Here is a 22,591-nt window from a genome sequence, read left to right on the forward strand (position 1 = left end):
AAATAGCTATATGGTGATGCTTACTGTATATTAAGGGTATTGTGTCATAACGAATAAAGTCTCACCATGTAAGGGTCATTGATATTAAGACACATAAATTGTTCCAGTATCTCGTGTATGGGCAAGGGACAGTGGTGTCGAAACAATATATGTCAGCTGCAGAATTTCCCCAGATCATTCATATTTTTCGAATTACGACATATTCATATTCCAGCCGAGTGCGTAGAGATAGATTCTTATTTAGATATTTATGTTCCTTCATTTTAAGGCAGCTTTGAATATGTGATGAACAAGCCAACAAGTCGATGATTATGATATGAGATTGAAAATCTATTATTACCCATCTTTGATATTTTATTCTGGTTCTTGTGCATTGCGTGTTGTGACTCCAGTGTGGTGTTTAATTATCATTCTTGTTTGGGTAAAAATTATGATGTGCCTTGTCTTCTCCCTTTTCAAAAGTGTAGAATTTTAATTGTCAACATGAAATTGCTATTGCAATCTACTAAATGTCCATGATCATTGTAAAAGTAAATTCAAGTGAGATGATATCTAAAATCTAAATGGTGATACCACTCTTTTTGGACTTTTATCAAATTATATCATTTATGTTAAAATATACTTTTTTTTTTATTTTTTTATTTTAAGTTACCTGAACTTATTAGTTGTTTTAAATTATTTAATGATATAAACAACAAGTTTGCACCGACTAAACACAATAAATTATTATATAGCTTGTGACCACCATGTATTTATGATCTTGACCGTGACATATCATCAAAATTTTTAATTTATAGAAAAGAATTAATAATACTTAATTATATGTTATGTAAAGATTAATTGAAATCACGTAATCCAAATCTAAGTAATAATTTCTCACTAAACACTATTTTTGTGACATTTAAACATTAGCATGAATATTTGTGATATAGATTTAAGAAGCCATTTTTTGTCACTCTTACATATCTTATGAGAACATCTTCTAAATAAATTTGTTAGTTTACATAATTTTGATCCCTCGCTTATAATTTGAGCAAGGAAGGTGGCAACCTATATTGTTATGGAAATGATATACAGTACTATTCAACAAGTTGACCTTGTTTACTTACAGGAAACGGTATCCTTATTCTGTACGCTGAGGCTTTTGTAAGAAACGAACCACAATGAGTATGTATACAGCATATGCAGTAAAGATATGTACAGGGTTCTAAAGGAAGCAAGTGTACCACAGGCATTCAATTGCTGCAAATAATTTATCATGAGTTGGTTTTGCCTGCAATATACAGATGTATCTTGTTTGGTGGAACTCTTATCTTATTTTTTGACAACTAAACACAGTTCACAATAATGAAGAATTAATTGTTTTTTTCCTAATTCCTAAGCATTGATATACATTTCTTTTTCAAAACAAATCAAATTTTAATACAAGAGAAAGGAAAGGGGATACAAGTAGTTGGACGATAACGAATCCTCCAAGACTGACAGGAGTGTTTTCATGAGCAATGGACACAACCATGTGGCATGCCACACAGCAAATAATTGGTACATATAAATTTTTTAAAAAAATCCAGAAATTTTAGGGTATGCACAATCTTGACATTTCATGTTATTTTCGAATTCATTTTAATTTGGTAAATTCATTTGATAACTTATGTATCGTCAAACTTAATAGGATAGTTCATTCAAATTGGCATGGTAATGGATAGCAGAGCTATAGCTCAGACTAATTTCAACATTTTCATGTTTTCTTTTTTATTAAAATTTTCAATTTTTTTTCTTTTTCATTTGTAGTTTTGTATAATTGAGATAACTTTCTTCGGGTATCAAAAAGTAATAATTTATTAATATACTAAAATTATGATAATTGATAAAGCATGATTTTCAAATATTATTTATTTATTTTTATTGAAAAACCAATAATAAAAAAATAAAATTACATCTAAATATCCAATTAATAAGTCATCCGATATAATTTATAAAAAAATGACTAATTTATAAGCTCGTTTCACGTAAATATTTGTTTTTGATAAATTGATTTATCTCGCTAATTTCTAATAATTTTCAAATTTTATTTGAGGTTGTGTTCGAAAATAAAATTAATAATCAAGTCAAATACTAAAAAGTTGGATTTTGAAAAACTATTCGTTAGCTAGAAGTTTTTAACATGTTGAATTAAAAGTACTTGGAAAAAAGTTAGCTATTAAACTATTTACTATATAAAATGACAAAAAAATATACAATTTTATTTTGAAGACAACTCCTTTTTAGGTTTAGACGTTTCTAGCTTTAAATTTTAGTTAATTTTTAACTCTTATCTTTGTTGAAAAATTAGATATTTATTAAAAACTAAATAAATAGTGCAAATATTTAAGAGGACTATGATGAAATAGGGAATTAGCGGGTAAAAGTGGGACAGACAAAAAGTTATTAGTTATTACGGTCAAATATTAACATCATTAGCTACTTTTCTTTAGAAATAGTGAAATATACTGTTGATTAGCTTTTGGTAAATACTACCATATTAACTTTTTTTCTTTTTTGCTCGTACAGTTGAGGTACAAATGAATCAACAAACAACGCCATTTACTACGAATGCCTACAATAACGCAATTCAAGGCCATGAAATTAGCTAAAAATATTATATGCAGAAAGCAGAAAAATAGATTGGGTATGATAAAATGGATCCACATTCATTGCATGAATTCCTCAATTTTGACAATGTTGGTTATATTACATTAAATGAAGAGATCATCCCAATAATAAAGATTACAAAAGAATGGGAAAATAGAAAAGACAGATGGATTTTACAAGCCTACCAACATATTACAAAGAAGTCTAAAACAACCAAAAATGACAAAGGCTTAACTTCTGTTCAACCTGTCATTTGGTAATCGAAATTATTTGCGTGAACTCCAATACCAGCTGTGAACCATGATTCACGCAGCGGATATCTAAAGGGGTTAGTGGTCTTATGATTCTACTAATTCTAGCTGAATGTGAGAACCTTCTATCTTGTAATTCCAGTGCCAGCTTCCACTCTCCATCATATCTTGTTCAATCGGATCTAACTGGATTGCTAAACCTGAACCGCAATTCATGAACTTATATCAGCAGCATTCTATGACTAGAAAGCACAAATACAATTTGACTAAGGACTACAACAGGCATCTAAAGCAACAAAACCAAGAAAATGAATTTCTAAAGTTGAAGAAACCTGGGCTTCCTGGCATGATTTTCATTTTGAAGCCATCTGGAACTTCAAAGACATGATTCCCCTATATCAATTAAATAACAGCAAAAATAAACTTGTTAGTTGTGAATTTATACGTATCAAATATCCACCAGAATTAACAAAAAGAGTAATTTTAACTTATTTATTGTTTAGGCTATATAAGAGAGCAAATGCCTTTGATATGACAATGGTACTTCTCAAGATTCATTTACAAATGACTATGGGGTTAGTTTGATGGCTAAAAAATGCTACCTAATAAGTTTTAAACTCAAGGAAACCTTTTAGTGTCTAGAAAAGAAAGTGCCCCACTCCCTGACTATCATGTTGTTTAGAACAATGTGGTTTGGGTATCCTTGACAGCTATAAACCCTACTGTGTCAAGCAATACCAGGCCTGTGTCGCCATCTTACCATTCACACTCACTTCCCTAATTTCCCATCAACTATCCAATTGGTTTGATTTTAATGACAACTTTTCTTATATAGTATGAGAAATCTTTGGCTCAAACTTGCAACTAATTTTTTAAAGAGAATAAAATCCAAATTTAAACATTAACCTGTAAGACAACATCAGTAGCCTCAAATTCAGCATTTCCATGCAGTATGATCTGCAGCACCTCGGATCGCTGTACATCGTGTTTCCAGTATATGTTCCCACCATATTTCCAATCAATTCCCTTGTTCAATACCTTAACATTTTGCAATTTACATCTTCCACACCTAGCATGATGAGAAAATAAATGTGTATGAAAATGTTTGATCCTTGCAATCTAAAATAATTTTATGCCTGAGGCATTGGATTTTGTAGGTAAGATCGGGTTGATACAGGATTACAATAGTCTTGTGAAGTTATAAATACATATAGCACAGTACCTTTGCCCGTAATGTAGTATGGATTCACCACTCTCATTAATCTTCATTGAGCCCATAACATTATCAGCAACTATGACCAGGCTTCCATCGAGCTGGAATGAAGGGACAAACCACAAATGTCAGCCCATGATCTTAGCAACTCCATTCCATATAAGTTTACAAAATCTATTTGAGTACCTGAACATTCCTCCAAAAAAACTCTGCAACCTCTATTTGTAACTCAGAGCCCTCTGATATGGAACCACCATTAAACTGAGCACAAGAAAAAACGACAAAATAATTGAAACCTATGTTTCTATAAATGATGATCAACACATTAACACGAGGAATGCTAACAATGCTCAGTTTATTATTGGTTGGAATTTATTAGAAATCATAAATTTTAATTGGTCTTGTGTCTCGTTCAATAGGCATCTCTTTTGATTTAGTGGTGAAATTCACAAAAATTTATGATTTTATAATATATTTCAAACAATAGTAGAAAGTGTTAGAAAGTGAGTATCAGAGAAAGTGTTGCTAGCATTTCTCTCAACACAAATCACCCTTGTAAAGCTGTAGAACTGTCATATTCCAAACAAATTGAATTAAAGAGAGGACTACAACCAAACAATATGAAGAAAATTTTACATAAAAAGGTAATAACCATGTCTTGTCATGTGTTAGAAAATTATGGGTGGAGTGGTGACTGGACACAGACAAAACACACCCTATTTAATTAATCATATCTAACACAATTTCACTAACAAGAAAATGTGTTAAAATGCTAACTTATTAAATAGACCTTATTTCACCCATTTAAGGTAACACTTGGAACCAACAGCTTTAGAACACAACCATTTACTGATAGAATTCAATTAAACTTCCATAATTTAAAATTTATACAAGCAATACAATGCAAAAATGACAAAATTATTAATGAATGACTATTGAAAAATAACATAATGCCAGAGTTACTTTTTGCTTTGTGACTTCCCAAAGAGGACCAAGAGCAGGATGCAGAAGGATGAGAAATGGTGGTCCCGAATCAATATAGTTCTCATTAGCTTTAATCTGCAGGAGAGAGAACGTAACAAAAAATAATTGTAAGTTCCTAGAAATATAGTTATACACCCTTTACAAATTTACATGTATTACCAACTGAACTTGCAATAAAAAAATGTTTTACAGTAGCATACTAGCATAATATGAAATGGTACCCAACCCAACCAAATGAAAATGAACCGATACCATAAAACACACATCAGTATCCATATATTATACCTTAGGAAGCCTTATATCACATTGAGAAAGAAGATCATGAGCATTTCGTAAGATATCCAACAGAGCGCCATCAGGTGTCTGCATATAAATTCAAAACATATTATATATTTAGGAGCAACCATCATTACAACTCCAAGACATAAATTGTAGATTGTGTTGGAAAATGTTCAAGAACTTAAAAATAATCCTAAAACTTCAAATAACGTCTAGTTTGGTTCTTCAACTCTCACTTGTTCTAAAAACACATTTGTAAGATACTCAGATGATACCAACTGCTAAGTGAAGTGAACACTATCCTAGTATCTAAGTAAATATTAAGATCAAACCTCATAATAAGAAGCGAAAAGAACAAGAAATAAGAATACAAGGACTGTATGGAGCTAGAAATTAAATCAACACAATAAAATATCACATACTGTGTTTAGCTGATGTAAATCAAACCTGATGTAAAGACTTGTCGCCATGTCTTCTTTTTTTCTTAGCTGAGGAGGTAACCCTTCTTCTTTCATTATACACAATAAAAGTATCTAGCTTATCTGCTCACAATTATATAAGCATTTTGTTAAGCTCAACTAAATTGGAAAGGGAGCATATGGTTTGTTATATCAAACCAATACAAGTATGGTATACCTTCTACATCATTATAACATCTGGATGAATATGAATTGGAATAATTGTCAGCTATATTTTGCATTGTGCACTCAAGCCTGCCGCCAGATACACTAGTGAATCACAATGAAAACAAGGGGGATGAGTAAGTTTTACATGCAACGAAATAATCAGCAATATAGACATAGTTATAACATCTCACCACAAGAAAAATTAACTTAGAAGTTAAGACCTGTATAGAAAATTTGAAGAAACTTAATATCTACCCTTACCAACACCAACAAGTAATAAATAAGAAAACATAATCACTGCAGAAAGTTCGAATAAATTTTATTTTTAAGCCAGAAAATAACCCATCAATTTCAGCTTGTTGTCATTAATCCAAAATCAAAATTCTGTTTCTAGATACATGAATATAAATTGGTGTCAGGTAAAGAATATAGATTATGAAATGGTTCAGTAGCTACAGCTGTGACTAAACATATATATCTATTTTGAAACTTTGAAAAAGGTTATTTTTGAGAAAATATATATGTTACAGATAATACAAATTTAATCAAAAAAAAAAATGGCAACCCAATGCACGAGGCTCCAACTAAATAGGGCTTGGGGAAAGTAAATATACAGTTTTACCCCTTCAAACACATAAATTTCCCCCAAGATTTGAACCTGTGACCTTTATTTAGGTCACAAGGCAGCGACCTCACCATTGTGCTAAGGCTCACTCTTAATTTAATCTATATAAAAAGGGAAGTAATAAAATTTAATTGACAAGTTCAAGGACAAATACATACCTATGACATCTTCCAAACTGATCTGTGTAGACTATTGACTTTCTAGTATTTAGCACCATTCCAGGTAAACTATTCTCGCTCTTACTTGATCCAACTAGCTCCGCAGAAGCTAAATCAACATATAAGATGTTTGTATTGGCTGGGAACTCTGCCTGCAAGCTTGATTGCACAAAATAAAGTTGATATTTGGGTTATGCACTCCAACTTAGAAAGCCTAAGAGAGTGTCAAATCAACATCATCAAATCAAGTGACAGTCAACTGGGCAAACAAAAACAAGTCTCTGGTTGCTACAAGATTAGAAGAACACACAATAAGGCTCCAAGCCTCAAACTAGGCATTCAACTTTCTTGGGAGGTAGGGTTGGGTTTTTTTAATCCAAATGTTAATTATCTCAACTACAAATGACAATCTAACCATTAAGATAATCCCTGGAAGAAAAGAAATCAATGATATCAAATGCATTCATTTTAAAATGAAATGTATGGTTCTCCTTTGGATGCAGGTTTATAAGATGCATGTCATTCTCAATAGTCAATATTGACACAAGTTTGGGGATATTGTGTTTTTAATCATCAAAGTTTATTCATTAAAAATAGTGTCTCACTATAAGGACACCATAGCTTAAGAATTGTAAATAATTTAAAGCAACACAATATATACCACAGAATTTGGAAGAAAAAAAATTTGAACAAATTAAGTCCGTTTAGATTATGAAAAGTCAAATCACATTTTATGAGATAGCTGAAATATTGAAATAAATCAATAACAGGAAAATCATGTACCTTTTTGGAGCAAGAGGTCCAGCAGTAATTCCAAACTTGTCAAACTCGGTGTATTCAATACAAGACACACCATATTCCCAGTTCCCGTGAAGACCTTTCTTCTCCATCAGCACATTAATTCCTTCTGTGGCACCCAAGATCCGCTTACAAGATGCAAAACCTAGTTTCTGTTAAACATGCACAGTTAAGAAAGTGCAATTGATCTTATTCAACTTATGATTTCAGACTGTTTAGTTCAACAAATATTACAGAAAATAGTTTTTTTTCTTAAAGTTATCAGGCAAGATAAACTATTAAATTGGATATTGTGGTATTCAAACAAAGCATTTAAATGATAAACAGATTGACTGTGGTATGTAATTTTTTTACAGGGTATATTACTCGTCAAAGTCCCAATTATTTGCCATTTGTTGATTTACCCAAATCTTACATCAGAAATTTTACAAGACAGATGGTAAGAAATTACAATTAAGAATTATAAGCCATTATTTACCCATTTGTCATACCATGTTCTTATCTTCGTCAATATACATATAGTGATAGGAAAGTATGACATTATCGATTAAAACAACCTACACCTACCTTTCCTTGACGTAAACCTATCCCTGCCAAGGCCAGGAGGGTTAAATCTGTAGCAGCGACAACATTACTGCAAGGTCACCAGTATCAGTCACCTGTAAAAACAAGTTTCTCTACTAGAAAACTAAGAAAAGCAAACACTAGAGACATCAACCTGACTTGGCGCACAGTTGCACCTTTTCTTCCTTGACAATAAAACCATTTGAAGATGCCTTTGTCATGAGCTAGTTTCCATATGACACCATGGCCACCAGGCTTGCTCAAGGGACTGAATGGTTTAGTGACTAGCCACTGACCTTCTTCTGCACCAACAACTGGAACAAGAGGCTGCCAATTTACAAATCAGATATTTAGAGATTGTAAAAATAAGATCAGCCCTTCTAAGAAGCCATGGTATAGATCTATATAAAACCTGCTCAAAAAGTTGAAAAGTTGATCGACCTCTTCCAAACCACGAAAGTCTTTCACACAGAGAAGTGACATGTTTGTGGTTGTTCTTTGCAGAACTTGTCATAATTGCAACAGGGGTGATGCACTGCTTCCCATATAGCTTGAAGTACAAGAATTCTCTAGCCTTCAAACATAAAATGACAGAATTAGATATTTCAGTGCCATTATAAATAATTAATCTTGTCTTGTTTTTATGATCAAGAAATGAGCACAAGTAGTATGACTCTCTGTTTCATAGTTGGAGATTTAATACCTGAAGATCTCGTATAAGGCCTTCCAACAAAGTCCTTCCACAATATGGTAGCATTGCAGCAGGTAGGCATTCACCTGTCTTAGGATCAACCAAACCAAGCCTGTCGGCAGAACCTCCCAGAGGATAAATTTCACCTAGGTCTGGCAAACCCTAGAAGGACAAGATCTTATTATTCCAGGACCTAGGTAGCTATGAAGAATCTCAATCTATATGCAAGTTACAAACCAGGTAGTGTAATTAGACTAACCTCTATACCCCATAGAGCTGCTTGAGATGCATATTCTGTGTCTTCAGAGAGGTTAAGCCCATTAGGTGCATTAATTCCCAATATTTGGCTTTCATTCAAATCATGCCTGTGGTGGGACCAGTTTATATTCTGCCTCTCAAACGATTCTTCAACAAGAAGTTCCAGTACTGTTATCTGATATCTGCAGTGTATTAATGTTAGCATACATTTGTGCTCCAAATTGCAGACCACATCACCAGATGTGGCCGCAAATTTTCAGTTGTGGCAGTGTCCGCAACTGCATCCGCATCACACCGCAATTGCACTTACATGAAAATCCACTATGCAATGTACAACACAGCAGGTGAAATGGTTGCAATAAGCTTCATAGTTCATAGTCCTCTCACACATTTAGTTTTTTTAATTTTCCACTTTATTATTATTTTTTTTATTTTGTGGATTTATAAGGAATTTTGCATAGTTAAATATACAGTAAAATGATAATGGGCTAATAACAAGGGATAGGTGGAATTTGTGAGAGAGAACAAGAGATGTAAAATGTTTAAAATGAATCATGATGGAATATGTTTGGTGCAAACATGAAATAAATTCCCGCCGCAATAAGCAATTGCAACAGTATTGCTATTGCAGTGGCGCCAACCGCAACTGCATTTGCGGCCACGATATGAAACCATTCATTGACTTATTCCAAAACAACATCCGCTCCTATTAAACCTAGTTTATACTAAGCAAAAGCGAAAAAGCGAAAACATATAATGAGGGCGAGGTGCACAAGTTCTTTTGATTCGGAATTTATAAATATATAAGAAAGGAAATGAATTAAAGCATTTTTACTCTCAATGTTAATATAATCGCTTTCAGTGAGCTTATTAATATATACTATAAAAAAATAAAAAAGCAAAAGCAACTTAAGTTAATTTTATTTCATTGTGTTGAAAAGTAAAGAACTAACCCAATAATTCCTCCAATACAGTCATAGAAGCGCTCAATTTCTGCCAACGTCTCTAATAACTTATTCAACTCCCGAATCTCGTGATCCTCCAAAGCCATCCCCAAACCCGCACCAGCATTGCCGTTATACGAATCCAAATTCTCAATCATCTCCGCCAGAGCGTAGAGCGCGCTCTTCACGGCACTATCCGCGGCGGCGGAAGCTTCCAGCGATTCTGTTTCGTCCAAACGCAGCACGTGCTCCTGCCGCGCGGCGACCAAGCACTTGAGCAGGAACAGCTGGTCGGAGCTCATCCGGAGCGACGCCAGAACCCTAGCGAGGCCGCGGCGCGAGCCGAAGAAGCGCCTCACTCTGGAATCGGCGTCAATCACTCGGAGTCTCTGGTCGAGAGAAGCGCACGCGGCGAGCCTGTCGCGGAGCGCGGCGAGCCTGGCGATTTCGCGGCGGAAGTGGAAGGGCGGCGGCGGCGGCGGCGAGACCTCCAAGGTATCGGTGGAGATTCGAGCGACGCGGCAACATGAGGATTGCGAAGACGATTGAAGAGAGAGGAAGTTGGAGAAAGAGAGAGGGTTGGAATAAGAATAAGAAGGTTTTAAGCGGAAGGAGAAGACGAAGCGGTTATTATGAGGAAGAAGCGAAGTGGAGTGAAGCATTGTTGTGTTGGATGGAATATGCAGTAATGAATATAGAAAAAATGAAAGGGTTTTTGAAGTTTGAAGGATGGAGAGAAGATGCTAGAAGCATATACCAACACGAGAAAGAGGAGGGAAAATTAATGCCATGCTTAACCGTCCATTGTCTCTTTCTCTTCTCTGCCTTTATCCTCTTCTTCTTTCGGGATTGGCTCACAGTATCTCATTTTCTCCTCACACTGTCCACAAATTTTTATTTTTTTTATTTTTTTATTATCAGTAACCATTTATTATAAAATCTTCTTTTAACCACTCAGCTAAGCTTTCAGGTTTAACCATTTTCTCCTCAGGTCAACTTTAGTGCATTATCTTGTTTTTTTCATTTACCTTCAACTCTAAATCTTATTCGATTTCACTTTATAAATGACCTGTTAGTATTTATTAAAAATTATATTAGAAAAATTAATTAAATAAAATAAATAATAAACTTGTTTAACATATAATAATATTATGAATTTTTTAAAATAGTTTTACACAATCATTCAATCATAATTATCATGTTTATCATTTTTAATAATAATTATCTTAAAAATCTACCAAATATAATTTTTAATTAATTAATTATGTAAATTTATGTTTACAGGACATGACGATTAAACCAGTAATATTATCATATTTTCTTTACACACCTTTCAAAATTTGTTAAGGGTTTTTAATATATGTAGGAGTTGAAATTGGTAAAATGAGTTAGTTTTACGCAACTAGTGAATCACAATTTAAAATTTTATTGGAAGATATATTTACTGTTCGGTTTACAGCCATATTTAGAACAGAATTAGTTCAGTAAGAAAAGAGAATGTTAGTTACTAGTTTGAAAGAAAAAAGAGGGGCAAAAATGAAGGGCTTTTTTCTTCTTTTTTTTCAATGAGTAAAACGATGTTTTTATTAAGACACAAATGAAACAAGGCACTGATAAAAAAAATGAATCAAGGCAGGATAAATTTCAGTTAACCCTTTAAAAAAAAACAAATAATTAAATAAAACGCAACATTAGTAATCACTTTACAAGGGAAAAAAAACGTGGTGAGATTGATTGTTTTCCATTTGGAACCATGTATAAAATAGAGTGAGTTTTAATTAACAAAATCCTGTATCTATGTTCAAAAATTCCTGTTAATTTGGAAATTTCAATAAAATATATTAGAGATTTTTCTATAATATTATATGCAGGAGAGGTGTTTGGTAATCTTGGTTTTCATGTTTGGTAATCTTGTTCCTCCCATCATCAACTAATGGAGTTGACTCCTCACAACTGAGACATATTTTTTCTCCCATTATCAATTAGTAGAGTTAGCTCTTCACCACCAACTTCCCTAAGCATATTTTTACTCACGATCATACTTGTACACACTTTCCTCTGTCCAAACTTTTTTGGATACATATCTCCATCTTTACCAAAAAGGGATTTATCATCTCTTGTATTGCACTCCACTTCCATAGTAGTAGGATTTGAAGGAGGATCACTTGATAGTTCATCATCACCTTTCCTTACAAGCTTTTCATCCATTGAATATTCTTTCTCACCAATTTCATCATTCACTTCATTTGAAGATGAGAAATAATTCTCACTATGGCTAATACCATGCCCCACAACATGATCCACTAAAACTTGCTCTTGGACACCAACTTGGGGCAAATTGGTCCTACCATCATCTTCTAATGGAACTTGTTGCTGAACACTAACTTGAGTCATATTGTTCCTCTTATCATCAACTAATGGAGTTGCCTTCTCACCACCAACCTTAGGCACATTGTTCCTCCCATCATCAACCAGTGGAGCTAGCCCCTCATCACCAACCCTATGCATGTTGTTCTCCACATCATCAACTAATGGATTTGGCTCCTCACCACCAGCTTTAGGAATATTTTTCCTCCTAATCATACTTACATACACTTTCCTCTGTCTAGATTTTTTTGGATACTTATCTCCATCTTCATCAGAAGAGAATTCACCATCTTCTTTTGGATACTTAATATTTGCAGGAAGATCACCTAATAGTTCATCATCTCCGCTCCCTACAAATTCTTCATTACTTGAAAAATCCTCCTCGTCACAACTGTCATCTTTTGGTTTTAGAATATTGTCCAACACAATTAAATTATCATAATCCTCTTTATCTTCTTTAATTATTGCATTAGGCCCACCCAAGATCACAATCTTATTAATTGAGGGATCATAACACAATTCTACCTCATGTCCATTGTGTTGTGAAGTGATTACCATGTCCAACTCATCAAGGTCACAAGTAAACATACGCAAAGCAATTTTGAAACCCTTTCCTTTTTCTACCAACCAATAAACATTGCCAACATTGTTATATTGTCCATAATACTTGACTAGATCATTTAGGATAAATAAGTTCAACTTCTCTAAATCAAAATCCTCCCACACATCATTTTCACCACCAACATATTCCACCCTATCATCTTCTTTTCTAATAAACTTGCCTCCATGTTGCAAAATAAGTATGATATTATACACCATCTGCACATCACCAAAATATTTTAATATATAACAAGGACAAAGTTGTGACACCAATAGGGACCTAATTGGCATCAACTAACAAGTAAAAAAGATAACTCAAACTCGATAACAATATAATAATTGTGCAAAAACATGACACTAGTTACCTAACAAGGGTTATAACATAACACCCACATTTAAGCTGCTTCGTCAAAATAAATTATTTCTACTTTTTTATACAATCACCAATTATTAGACAAAGTTACTAACATCGCACAAGTAAGGAAGAACAGAAAAGAACAATGAGTTCAATAAGCTACTTAAAAGTTAGCATGAGAAAAATGAAGTGAACAATATGTTCAATATTCATACCTTTGCTTCGATGACAATAATTGTTATTGCCCCAAACAAGCTCCAACAACCCACACGCACAAATGAGGAAGAACAAAGAAGACAAATGCTTCAATGCCAAGAAAGAACGGATATAAATTTTTCATCTTCCCAACACCATGCATTCAAGTGACAGGCTACGTCACTCGTCCAACTCATGTTAATTGACAATGTTAATGTTTGAGTCCCAATACAGACAAAAATATTTAACGAAAATAAATACTAAGAATTAATTTGTCATTTTTTATACGTTAAGAATTACTATAATACCACCTCACAAAATCAGGACCAAATCAATACTTTACTCTTTAATAGTTTTTTTTTAGTACAATACTCTTTAAAATATTAAAGAGTAAGGTACCCCTGAAAAATTTATATATTACTCCATAATATTTTTAATTGTTACTTAGCCTTTTACAAATTATTGTTTTTAATACAGTCCTTTCTTGCCTCATAAGGCCAGCTCGGATTTGGCATGACTTCGACGCAAGTTACATGAATCGTGATGATGATGCCTTTGAATCGTGGCTCAGATAATATTGTTATAAAAAAAATTGACAAAAAATCAAAATTTAACCCGGGTAAGCCTTCAGGAACCACTCATCAAATATACAAGTCCACCAGCACAAAGCCAATTTGCTGTTTTACCATTTGGAAGACAATAGGCATAAATATCCACAAGAATGATCTCAACCATTGTTAGCGATTTATTGAAGTTGAACAAAGAAAGTATGAGAATTCTCGGTGCCAATCGAGGCCTTCTAAAGTAGCAATACACGAGTGAATAATTTGGAATTCCGTACATCATCGCCATGCGCATCAGCTTATATGTGATGACCCTCAAGGGGTAATGTCTACTCCAAAAACTGACCCTATAAATCCTCAACGCTGAAACAGTGCCCTTTCTCAATTTTCAGTCTGGATTTCAAACGACAAGAAAAGGGAAAGTACTAGCCGTCCATTGACAGACAGCGAAAATGTTAAATGCTCAAGAATAAAATAAAAAAGAATCTCGGTTGTGAACTCAGCCTCTAAGAAGGAGCTGAGAAGCTGAACCTAAATCCAGTTTTCCCACGATCGTGTTCATCCTTCCTGAGTATGTAGTAGAAGTTACCCTGAAACAATGAGAAGTGAGTCAATGTAGAAATCATACAAACTTATAAAGTCTTGACTCTTGATAAATAACAATTTAAGTTCAGAACCAAATTTTAAGGAAAATAAAAAGAAAAATTAACATTTCATTCCATCAAATAAGACTAACTACTAACTATCCCAAAGTCTTGCCACTGCACCCCATCCTCTCCCAAAAAAATATGGTTAGTTTGACCCCCAATTAATATAAAGAAATTGAACATAAACTAACCTCTAGGCGAAAAAGTCTAGTAGGAACAACAAATCCACATCCCACTGATGTTCGAAAGGATTCTAAGAACCTCCGAGGTGAAAAGCGTTTATATTCATTCTGAGTTAATTTAGCAGTATTCCCAGCACCAGCAAAAACATGACCATGGATTCCATGATCTCTCAACCACCTAACTGGAAAATCAAAAGACAGGTCTGCAAAAGCAGTAACAGCAAGATCTCCTCCAATGGAGTCCCATCTAGAGGAATCATCATCGTCATCAATAATTCCATCTCTGCTTCGTCTTCGTGGTTCGGTAGGACCTAATCCCCTAGTTTTAAATCCCCACAATGTTATTGGCCCTCCTAGGGCGCAAACCGGAGAGAAATCACCGCCCAAATAAAACCTTTCAGGAAGCGGGGATGGCTTGTTCATGAAACCATGCCCCCATGGAAAAACAGCACCAGCAGAAATCCCAAGGTTAAGTGCTGTATTATAAAACCCAAAGGGGATGGCACAGCGCACATCAAATTCCTTCATTAAAAGTGTCAAACAAGTTAGTCGAAAAAAAAAAAAGGTGTATATATATACACACAAAAAAAAAAGCAAAGAAAATAAAAAATATATTTATACATATGATATGAGGGTTATGAACACGACTTGTTATACATGTGTTACTGAAGATGCCTTGGAGACAGGATTGCCCCATTTCCAACATTTTTTAAAGAATACATAGATAATTTTCCACCCCCCCAATATATATTATTTACCATAATCCAAAGCATTTTCCAGGCAGGTGGTGAAAAAATTGCATAACATTATAAACAATAAAGTTTGCAAATATGATTTCTGAATTACACAAGATATGGCCCCTATTAGAGAAGCATAAGACCATACGCAACCAATCATGCACCAGTGCCAAGATTTTGCAAATACTGGGAAATGGGAATAACCAAAATAGGTTGTTCAACTTAAGAGCATCCTACTCGGGCAAAGCAAGGACATTCTTTCATAAGGTGGAAAGGTCACACCCAGGTCAACCAAGCACCTCATACTCTTTCTAGAACAAACAATATTAAAACTAAATGATGTCAACATGTATAGGAAAAGAAGAATATTATTACAGATACCAGATTCTGAAATTTTCAAATGTCCAAGGAGATGGACTCTGACATGCCCAAAAGAATGGGATGTTTTAATCCTGGTTTCCAAATCCTGAATTTAAATCTAATTGAGTTGGATGGTAGAAAGGGTAAAGAATCAGAAATCATTTTCTGTTGTTCCAAAAAATACATAGATTAGTACAAATATATAGACTGCAATACAGAATAGAAGTTACAGCCTTACAGGGAAATAAGATTGGGAATAAAATCTGTACACTATCAAATCCCCCTAATTACAGTAATCAGGGTAATTAATCAATTACAAATATATAGTTATGCCAATAAATTCATTTAAAATTTCTTGTCTGCATCAATTTGGAAACTATAGCACTCTAATCATTTCAACAAGTACTACACTGCTATCACTAAACAGAAAGATTACAATTGCATTTCAGCAGATTAATTAAAGCACAAGAAAATCATCTAAATGCACCTGACGCAGAAATCGCAAGCTCCGATGATCTGGTGTAAGGCCACCTAAGTGAGTGGCAGAAAGAAAAGCATATCCTTTTGTAGGCCTAATTGGTGAGTTTCTCCTGTCAATTTTAAATGTATACTTCAAAGATGATAGTAAACCATGCCCAAGCTGCCTCCTTATAGACCTGGATGACATTCGGGATGGATCAGTCAAGGTACGCCATCCAAGAGTGTAGACTAAGTCATGGTGCCTTGCCGAGATTAAGCCAAGAGACAAGCCTAACAACTGCTCTTTGTATGAAGAAAACTCTTGCCAATCTTGGGAAAGCATTGATAGTCGTGCTACAAGAGGGGTTAACAATCCTTTCAGTCGAGGGGCATACAGCCCAACACTCACCTCTGTTGCTTGGTTGGCACCATAGGCCAAAGAGGCATCCCATAGATCACCATAACCTAATAAGTTTTTGTACTTGAGAGCACCTTCAGCAGTCCAAGAATTAGTCTAGAAGAGCATTGCAACAATTCCAAAATGGAGGGGAAAAAAAAATTAGCAGATTAAAAACTATAAATGCTCAGCAGATCAACATAAAGCTTTCAATAAAACAAGGCTGAAACAAAAATGTTATATTCCATCACAAGGAAAATATTATAGCTGAAAATTATCAGACCTTTATATTTTATCAATAGGCAACAAACAAACCATATCTTTGTCCCAACCTGATAATGTTTTAAAGATCTCAACAAATTAACATTATATAAATGGCACATACATTGTAACTTGAATCTTGATTTTCTTATCAATAATACAAGTAGCAGAAGGAACCCATTAGAAATTGAGATAATCATTCTAAAGAAGGACCTAAGCCACAATAGACTTCACTCGTGGAAAGAAAAGTTACATTGGAGCTCCAAGAATTTGGAGTTTGTTCTTAATTGCCACCCTTTCAAATACTTATCTCTAACCAAATAACTAATAACAGGGAAAAAAAAGAGCAACATCCAAAAGAACTGCTGCTCATCCCTAAGCATAATACCAATAGCCAAGAAGTGAGCCAATGGTATATATGTCTAGAACAAGTTTACAAGAGCTTTTGAAAGTTTCATTACCGGAAAAAAAAATCTTTATTTTTAGTGAGGAACTATCAAAAGCTCTTCTAAGCCTATTTCCAAACAGGCTCATAGTAGTTTGCTTTGTCGTAATTGTATAAAAGCTTTCACATTATAAGGGGGCAAAAAGCAGGATGGAAATCAAACCTCCCAAGGACAGAAAGAGTACGTGATTTCTAAACAATTTAACCAAACCAAAGCTTATGGAAGAAACGGATGGAAATCAGGAAGTGACACTTTTAGAGCAAGCCAAACCCAGTCCAAGGATGCCCTTAGTTTATGATAACCAGCAACAGTGCCGTTCTCTCGAAATGTAGACATGTTACACTCACCTAAAAATTGTGATCATTGTCCTGACTCCTAATTAAACTATCCAAAATAGAAGCCTCCTTCCTTTATTTTTTCAATGATTATATATTTGCTGTGGCGTTTGCACTACTGTACTAGCATCTCAAATGGAAAGCTACAAAAGCATTCTCATATAAACCATCATTAATTAAAATCCCTGCAACATTTCAAATTCCTTATAACGCCTCAAATAACACAAACATCTATCGCTATGAATTCATCACATACGACAAAAATAGAGAGCGAGATTGTACCGCGGGTTTGGTGTAAACGCCGAAATCGCCGGAGATTTTGTCGGCGGTCTCGACGACTTCGACGACGACATTGGTGGTGTGAGGCAGCTCCGGCGGTCCGGCCTCGAGCCGGAGCTCGGTGGAATCGAAAATCCCGAGGCTCCGGAGCCTGGCGACGGCGATTTCGGAGGCGCGAATTAGGTCCTGCACGGTGGCGGCGTCCTCGAGGGGCTTGAGCTCCGCCTCAATCACCCAATCCTTGGTCTTCGTGTTGCCGCGAATCAGCACGTCGTGGACTCGGATAGGAACCAGCTCCGACGCCAAGCGCCGCGACAGGGTTTGCAGCTTCGAACGCTCCTCGCGCAACCGCGACAATGGGGATTGCTCGCCAGGGTCCTGCGATACGTCGTCGTCGTCGTCTTCCTCTTCGTCTTCGTCTTCGTCGATCTCGTCTTCTTCTTCGGCATTGTTAGGGTTTGGAGAGAAGGGAAGTTTTTCGTTTTTTTCATCTGAGTTTTCCATTGATCGGATTCGAAGGTTGGAGACGAAGGAAGAGTGTGAGTGGGTAAAAGCAACGCACTAGGTTTTTGCTTCTTTTTTGTTTATTTATTTATTTTAATTCAAAAAACCAGTGTCTTCTGTATTTCTGAAGTTGAAAATTATGATAGAAAAATGTTTCTCGATTTAAATCATTTTTTAATAAGTTAAAAAATTATCATCGAGTAGTTTATAATCACATTCTTTAAGAAAATTATAAATCTATTTTAATCAAATAATTATTGAAAAAGAAAATAGTAATTTGATAAAATTTATTAGATAAGTATTGCAAAGCGAGAAAAAAATAATATAATTGTACGAGGAAAAATTAATGCAACAATTAGTTATTAAAAATTTACACCGCTTTCAAAAAAAAAATTGCACTCGAATTTACAAAATATTTAATGTTCTTTTTTTAATATTCTCTTTATTACATGTTACTTTCTCCATATAATAATTTTTTATATTTAAATTTTTAAAATTTCAATTTTTTTAATACTAATATGTTAGTTTAAAGTATTCTCATTTAAAAAGAGTAATTATAGTGTAGAAATAATAAAACAATTGTTAAATAGTGAAAAAAAGTAAATTAATATTACTTACAATGAGTAAAACATCAACAACAACAAAAATGAACACAAGAAAAAAAAAACTAAAACTGCAAAAATTATGGGCAAGACAAATTAAAATTTATCAAAATAAATTACAAATTTTATTTAATCTTGCTGCTAAATTAAGACATATTCATACATCTATTACTAAATCAAGAGAGAGTGAAGAATTCTCTTTTAATCAATAAATTCATTAAATGAGACTGAAATTAACCAAAAATTGTAATTTCTTCTGATAAATATTTCAGCCAATAATAAAACTAGTGTCGGATAGATTATGGTCGAGTTTTCTCTCTAACTAATTATTTTAAACAGTTTCATTTCATGCACAATCAACTAATGAAGAAGTGAGGCTATAGTATTCACAACGTTTTGGGCCAACCGTTATGCAGGAAAATTGGGCCAGCCCATTACCTCCACACAAGCAAACAAAAAACTCAATCTCCTGGATATAACGAGCAATCTCGTAGGCGCCCAGACTCAAAATTCAAATCAGGACCACCACGGGGACCACCGGTAGCGCCGCCGCAGATTGAATTCCGAAATGGCGAAGGAGGATGTGGATGAACTCTTATCTTCCTTGATCTCAGAAATCCACTCCTACACCGGCAAAGACCCTCTTCTTCCCTGGCTTCGGTACCCTTCAATTCCCACTCTCTTTCTCCACTTCACTTTTCTATTCACTCACTCATTCCCAACCTTGCAGCGCCATCCGAAAGATGAAGGACACTCTTCCTCCCAAAACCCTAAAGGAAAAACTCCCCCCGTTCTTGCAGAAAATCGCCCACACCTTCGAGCTCGATCGACGTTACAGAAACGACATGCGCTATCTTCGCGTTTGGCTCCACCTGGTAACCCAAACACCATTTCCCTCTTTTTCACTCATTTCCAGAACTGGGTTCGGGAAATCAACCCCAAAGTTTTTATTTTTATATTATTGCTATTGGATTTAGCGAGTTCTTAAATTTTTTAAATTACTATTCCTCTGATTGGTAGATGGATTTTGTGGAGGATCCGAGAGTGCTTTTGAGAACGATGGAGGTGAATTGCATTGGCACAAAGCGTTGTCAATTCTACCAAGCATATGCTCTTTACTACGAGAAGAGCAAGAAGTATGATGAGGCAGAGAAAATGTACCATCTCGGAGTGAAGAAGTAAGTTCTCTGCTGTGATCATCAGCGTCTTGTTTTTATTGTGGTGTTGTAAGTTGTTGAGTACATGATTAGTGATGGAACTTAGCACCGAACTTCGTACAAACAATAATTAACACGGTTCCTTGATAGTTGCCTTGCCTAGTGTCATCACAAACATCCCTTCTCTGTTTTTTTATTTTTTCCTTTACACATAGATGAGTGTTAGCAACACACTCTTTACCATGGATTAAAATTTGTTGCAAACTATAAAATAATGAGTGAAAGCTTATTGAATAAGAAGTAAGATTCTATAAATATGTGATTTTTGATAATTTTTAATTTTTAATAATAGTGTGATAGAAGAAGTCTTAATAGTGTGATAGATGAAGTCTTACTAGCACTTCTCCAGATAGGCTTAAGATGTATCACTGAGTATTTTTAACTATTTAGCTTAAACACTCTCACCTTTAACTGGATCAGGTGTCCCGTTTAATTTATTGTTGCAGTGTTTGATGCTCCGATTAAATTGGGATAGAAAACTCACATGAACTTGCCCTTAGATTATGCTTGAAACTTGGTGGATGTATATTTTCAATGGATTTTTATTTCTCATAATTTCAATTTAGCAGATTAGCACAGCAAATAACTACTTAGTACTTTAATTGGTATGAGAATGGGATGTATCTCTTTCCATAAAATTTCAAAATCATTTTTACCTTGCCTTTTCTGAACAGCCTTGCAGAGCCTCTTGACGACTTGCAGAAATCATATGAACAGTTTCTTCAACGCAAGGAGCGAAGAAATAATAAGAGAATCCAGGTAGTGACTTGCTTTTCCTTTATGTGGTTGTGTTGTTTTAGCCTTCTAGGCATCTCGTTGTTACTGCTAGTGATGTTCAGTTAGCTAAATTAGAAGAATCTCCTGCAGCATCAGGAAGGAAAAGTTGCCAGGAAGCCTCTGTCTTCAAATACCTTCCCTTCTCTTGACAAAAAGACTGAGGGAAGCAAAAGCAATGGAGCATGCTGTGTTGAGGGTGTGCAAAAGGGACCCCAAATTGAGAATTATGCAACTAAAAGTGAAGCTGATGATCAAAACGTAAGGACTAAGAAGGATGAGTGCAAAAGATTTCGTGGTGATGATACAGTTGTAGTTAAGTTTGTTGACACTGCCATGGTAGGAAAGTCTGAAGCAGAAGATGCATGCCATCATGGATTAGTGGATCCTACAATAAATATGAAGGAAGCCATGAATGCCATAAACAGCATGTTCCGGGAGCCATTAGAGACTGTTCCATTAGGCAGGAAATCACTTAAAAACCATTCAAAAGAAGTTCATTGTACAAAGAACGAGTTTGAGGTTTTTGTTGATGAAAACTTGGATCATGGAATCAAACCATCAGGTTCCTTGTCACTTCAGAACAGGACTGAAGCTAGCCAACCTCACCAAGAACCGTTCCAGATATATATTGATGACGAAGAACATTTGAATACGAATGATGTGAATGTGAATTTGTCTGAAGGTTGTACTTCATCAGCTTCACAACCAAATGGCTTTGTTTTTCTTCGCCCCAAGGATATTCCTTCTGAAAAGTCTAGTAAAATGGATGCTGAAAGCTCTCGTAATTCAAAGTTCAGAGAGGATACAGTTGTTCGCAGATTTGTTGGTTCCACCATTTTGGATGAACCAGAGGTGGAAAATGTTTGCCACCATGGATTAGTAGACCCCACCATCAACTTGAAGGAAGCTATGGATGACATAAATAACATGTTCGGGAAGCCAATAGATTTTGTTAGGAAAAGAAGATCCACCAAGAAGGAGAAAGCACCCCAAAGCAATAGGGGAAATGACTTTGGTGGGTTTTCAATCCTTGCTGATGATGACCTCCCGGAACAAAAACTTCCACCACCACCAGCACCAAAATTGCCAGGAAAGTCAAAGGAGTCTGATTTGTTTGAGCCAACTCTCCTCACAAAGGAAGCCATGGACGATATAAACAAGATGTTTAACATGCCTCTGAATTTTTAGGTGATTGCTGAGTGCCTATTCTGATTTCTGATTTGTAAGCAGAATTTGATTGTGTGAGGTATTCGAATAAAAGGTTTCAGTTGTCCTTTTTCTACCAA

At 34.9% G+C, this 22,591-nt stretch overlaps 3 protein-coding genes across 3 annotated transcripts; 1 reads left to right on the forward strand and 2 right to left on the reverse strand.

The window, feature by feature from the left end:
• Positions 1-2,671: 2,671 nt before the first annotated feature.
• UGP3 (UDP-glucose pyrophosphorylase 3) lies at positions 2,672-10,876 on the reverse strand. Its single transcript, XM_020370825.3, has 17 exons — positions 10,032-10,876; positions 9,080-9,260; positions 8,833-8,982; positions 8,542-8,703; positions 8,284-8,456; positions 8,133-8,199; positions 7,551-7,717; positions 6,768-6,926; positions 5,995-6,086; positions 5,806-5,900; positions 5,365-5,442; positions 5,059-5,154; positions 4,282-4,356; positions 4,105-4,196; positions 3,789-3,951; positions 3,215-3,275; positions 2,672-3,082 (listed from the first exon to the last, which is right to left on the reverse strand). The coding sequence occupies exons 1-17, from the start codon at positions 10,682-10,684 to the stop codon at positions 2,970-2,972; spliced, it is 2,577 nt and encodes an 858-aa protein (XP_020226414.1). The 5' UTR covers positions 10,685-10,876; the 3' UTR covers positions 2,672-2,969.
• A 3,375-nt stretch (positions 10,877-14,251) lies between these two features.
• LOC109808678 (uncharacterized) lies at positions 14,252-18,788 on the reverse strand. Its single transcript, XM_020371775.3, has 4 exons — positions 18,209-18,788; positions 16,516-17,001; positions 14,941-15,453; positions 14,252-14,692 (listed from the first exon to the last, which is right to left on the reverse strand). Exons 1-4 carry the CDS (start codon positions 18,707-18,709, stop codon positions 14,609-14,611), a joined length of 1,584 nt encoding a protein of 527 aa, XP_020227364.1. The 5' UTR covers positions 18,710-18,788; the 3' UTR covers positions 14,252-14,608.
• Positions 18,789-19,803: 1,015 nt separating this feature from the next.
• Positions 19,804-22,587, forward strand: LOC109807582 (Mad3/BUB1 homology region 1). The gene is made up of 5 exons (XM_020370127.3): positions 19,804-19,971; positions 20,042-20,186; positions 20,332-20,489; positions 21,203-21,287; positions 21,396-22,587. The coding sequence occupies exons 1-5, from the start codon at positions 19,880-19,882 to the stop codon at positions 22,491-22,493; spliced, it is 1,578 nt and encodes a 525-aa protein (XP_020225716.1). The 5' UTR covers positions 19,804-19,879; the 3' UTR covers positions 22,494-22,587.
• Positions 22,588-22,591: the final 4 nt, after the last annotated feature.

Source organism: Cajanus cajan, chromosome 3, assembly GCF_000230855.2.
Source record: "Cajanus cajan strain Asha chromosome 3, NIPB_CcT2T_4, whole genome shotgun sequence".
Lineage (NCBI taxonomy): Eukaryota > Viridiplantae > Streptophyta > Magnoliopsida > Fabales > Fabaceae > Cajanus > Cajanus cajan.

What these genes read in the sequence shown, in the direction of transcription:
- LOC109807582 (XM_020370127.3), top strand. Translation starts at nt 19,880, where the DNA reads ATGGCGAAGGAGGATGTGGATGAACTCTTATCTTCCTTGATCTCAGAA. An exon ending in TTCGCGTTTGGCTCCACCTG is followed by an intron (nt 20,187 to 20,331) that starts GTAACCCAAACA and finishes TCTGATTGGTAG; the next exon opens with ATGGATTTTGTGGAGGATCC. An exon ending in GAAATAATAAGAGAATCCAG is followed by an intron (nt 21,288 to 21,395) that starts GTAGTGACTTGC and finishes AATCTCCTGCAG; the next exon opens with CATCAGGAAGGAAAAGTTGC.
- LOC109808678 (XM_020371775.3), bottom strand. Translation starts at nt 18,709, where the DNA reads ATGGAAAACTCAGATGAAAAAAACGAAAAACTTCCCTTCTCTCCAAAC. An exon ending in GCTTGCGATTTCTGCGTCAG is followed by an intron (nt 15,454 to 16,515) that starts GTGCATTTAGAT and finishes CTTTTAATGAAG; the next exon opens with GAATTTGATGTGCGCTGTGC. An exon ending in CTAGACTTTTTCGCCTAGAG is followed by an intron (nt 14,693 to 14,940) that starts GTTAGTTTATGT and finishes TCATTGTTTCAG; the next exon opens with GGTAACTTCTACTACATACT.
- UGP3 (XM_020370825.3), bottom strand. Translation starts at nt 10,684, where the DNA reads ATGCTTCACTCCACTTCGCTTCTTCCTCATAATAACCGCTTCGTCTTC. An exon ending in CTTTTCAACTTTTTGAGCAG is followed by an intron (nt 8,457 to 8,541) that starts GTTTTATATAGA and finishes GTAAATTGGCAG; the next exon opens with CCTCTTGTTCCAGTTGTTGG. An exon ending in GGACCTCTTGCTCCAAAAAG is followed by an intron (nt 6,927 to 7,550) that starts GTACATGATTTT and finishes TGTGCAATCAAG; the next exon opens with CTTGCAGGCAGAGTTCCCAG.